Below are 1,687 nucleotides of genomic sequence, written 5' to 3'. Positions count from 1 at the left end.
CTAAGGCCCAGCAGCTCGAGCCTCAATAGACACAGTAATCCTCACGGAGCCACAGGTTGACCTCAACTCCCATTCCTGACTGGAATTGTAGGCCATTGCTGGGGAGTCTGAGCCCTCCCGGGAAGACAGCTGGATGCTCAGCCAGCGACACTGAGCCTCCTCACAGACAAGCAACACAGTGCCCTCGGGGTTGCTGTAGGTACACGGTCTGTGAGCCGCTCTCCCCTCCACGGCCAGATCCCAGCCGCCCACCAGCTCCCTGTCATCCCTGAAGCTCAAGTGGCCTGGGTTGGCCGGACATATCAGCTGCTCCTGCTTCAAGTTTGGCACCAACTGACCCATGAGGTATGCCGGGCCTGCACAGAAAGTATGGCTGTTCAAGATCCGGTCGTTGTAGAGACGAAGCCAGCTGGTGAGGTAGGACAGACGACAGTCACACTGCCAGGGGTTACCGAGCAAATTCAGGTTGAAGAGGTCATAGTTAGTGTCAAAGATGCCCCCGGGAAGCATGGTCAGCTGGTTCTTGGACAAGTTGAGGTGCTCAAGCCTGGATAGGTTGTAAAAGAGAGCTGGGTGCAAGGCCGTCAAGTTATTGTTGTCCAGACAGAGTTTAACCAACTGCCCGAGGTTCCTGAAAACATCCCCGGGAAGGTAGGTGATGGCGTTGTGCGAGAGCGTGAGGGAAACAAGACTCGACAGGGTGGTAAAGCTGTCCTCGGGGACAGTCTCCAGCCGGTTGTGGGAAAGAGACAGGTGAAGCAGGCCAGGGTTGTGGGCGAAGAGACCGGCAGGCAGAGCCTGCAGCCCGTTGTCCTTCAGGGTTAGGAAGGTCAGGTTGTGCAGGGAGGAGAAGACGGAGAATGGCAGGTGACGGATGCTGTTGTGCTGTAACCACAGCCTCTCCAGGCTGAACAGCTGTGAGAACAGCTGTGGGGACAGCTCTGTGATGGCATTGCTGTCCAGAAAGAGCTCCTGCAGGCTGCCTAGATTGCCCAGCACCCCCCCGGGGAGTCTGGCGAGCATATTGTCACTCAGCTTCAGTGTCTGCAGGTTGGTGAGCGACTGGAACAGCCCCTTAGGCAGCTGTGTCAGGAGGTTCTGAGCCAGGTTGAGGGTTCTCAGATACCTCAGAGACTGGAATAGTCTTCCGGGCAAGCTCTGGAGCTGGTTTCCCTGAAGGTGGAGGGACTCCAGAGTGTCCATGTGGTGAAAGAGGTCCTCAGGCAGAGACACCAGCCTGTCAAAGTCCAGGGTGAGCTTCCCCAGTGAGCTCAGGTTAGAAAAGATGTCGGTGCTGAGGTTGGAGAAGGGGCTGCCCGTGACCTCCAGGTCCTCCAGCCTGGGCAGTCCCCCAAAGGCATCGGGCTCCAGGTGACAGACCTGAGTGTTGAGGAAGACCACCTTGGTCAGGTTGGGGTTGCCGCTGAAAGCCCTGGTCCCCACTGTGCTGAAGGCAGTCTCCACAAAGACAATGTTGGTGACATGTGAGGGGATGTCCAGGGGGATGGCAGACAGCTGCTCATCTGAGCAGAAAACCTCTCTGCCGAAGCAGTCACAGCCCACAGGGCAAGGCTGGCTAAGCCTGGTCAGAAGCAGGAGTGAGGCCCAGCACAACCAGGCTCCCGGGAACATCTTCTGCATCCAAGGAGGACAGAAAACAAAACAAAAAGAGTGCCTTTAATGAGGG

The 1,687-nt window shown here is 57.1% G+C and overlaps 1 protein-coding gene across 1 annotated transcript; it reads right to left on the bottom strand.

The window, feature by feature from the left end:
• Positions 1–1,632, bottom strand: CPN2 (carboxypeptidase N subunit 2; the record flags this gene model as incomplete). Its single annotated transcript, XM_080919330.1, has 1 exon — positions 1–1,632. The coding sequence occupies one exon, from the start codon at positions 1,630–1,632 to the stop codon at positions 1–3; it is 1,632 nt and encodes a 543-aa protein (XP_080775456.1).
• Positions 1,633–1,687: the final 55 nt, after the last annotated feature.

The sequence above is a fragment of the Micromys minutus genome (assembly GCF_963924665.1).
Source record: "Micromys minutus genome assembly, chromosome: 7".
NCBI lineage: Eukaryota > Metazoa > Chordata > Mammalia > Rodentia > Muridae > Micromys > Micromys minutus.
The sequence above is the reverse complement of the archived record's forward strand: the minus strand, read 5'-3'. Positions and strand labels throughout refer to the sequence as shown.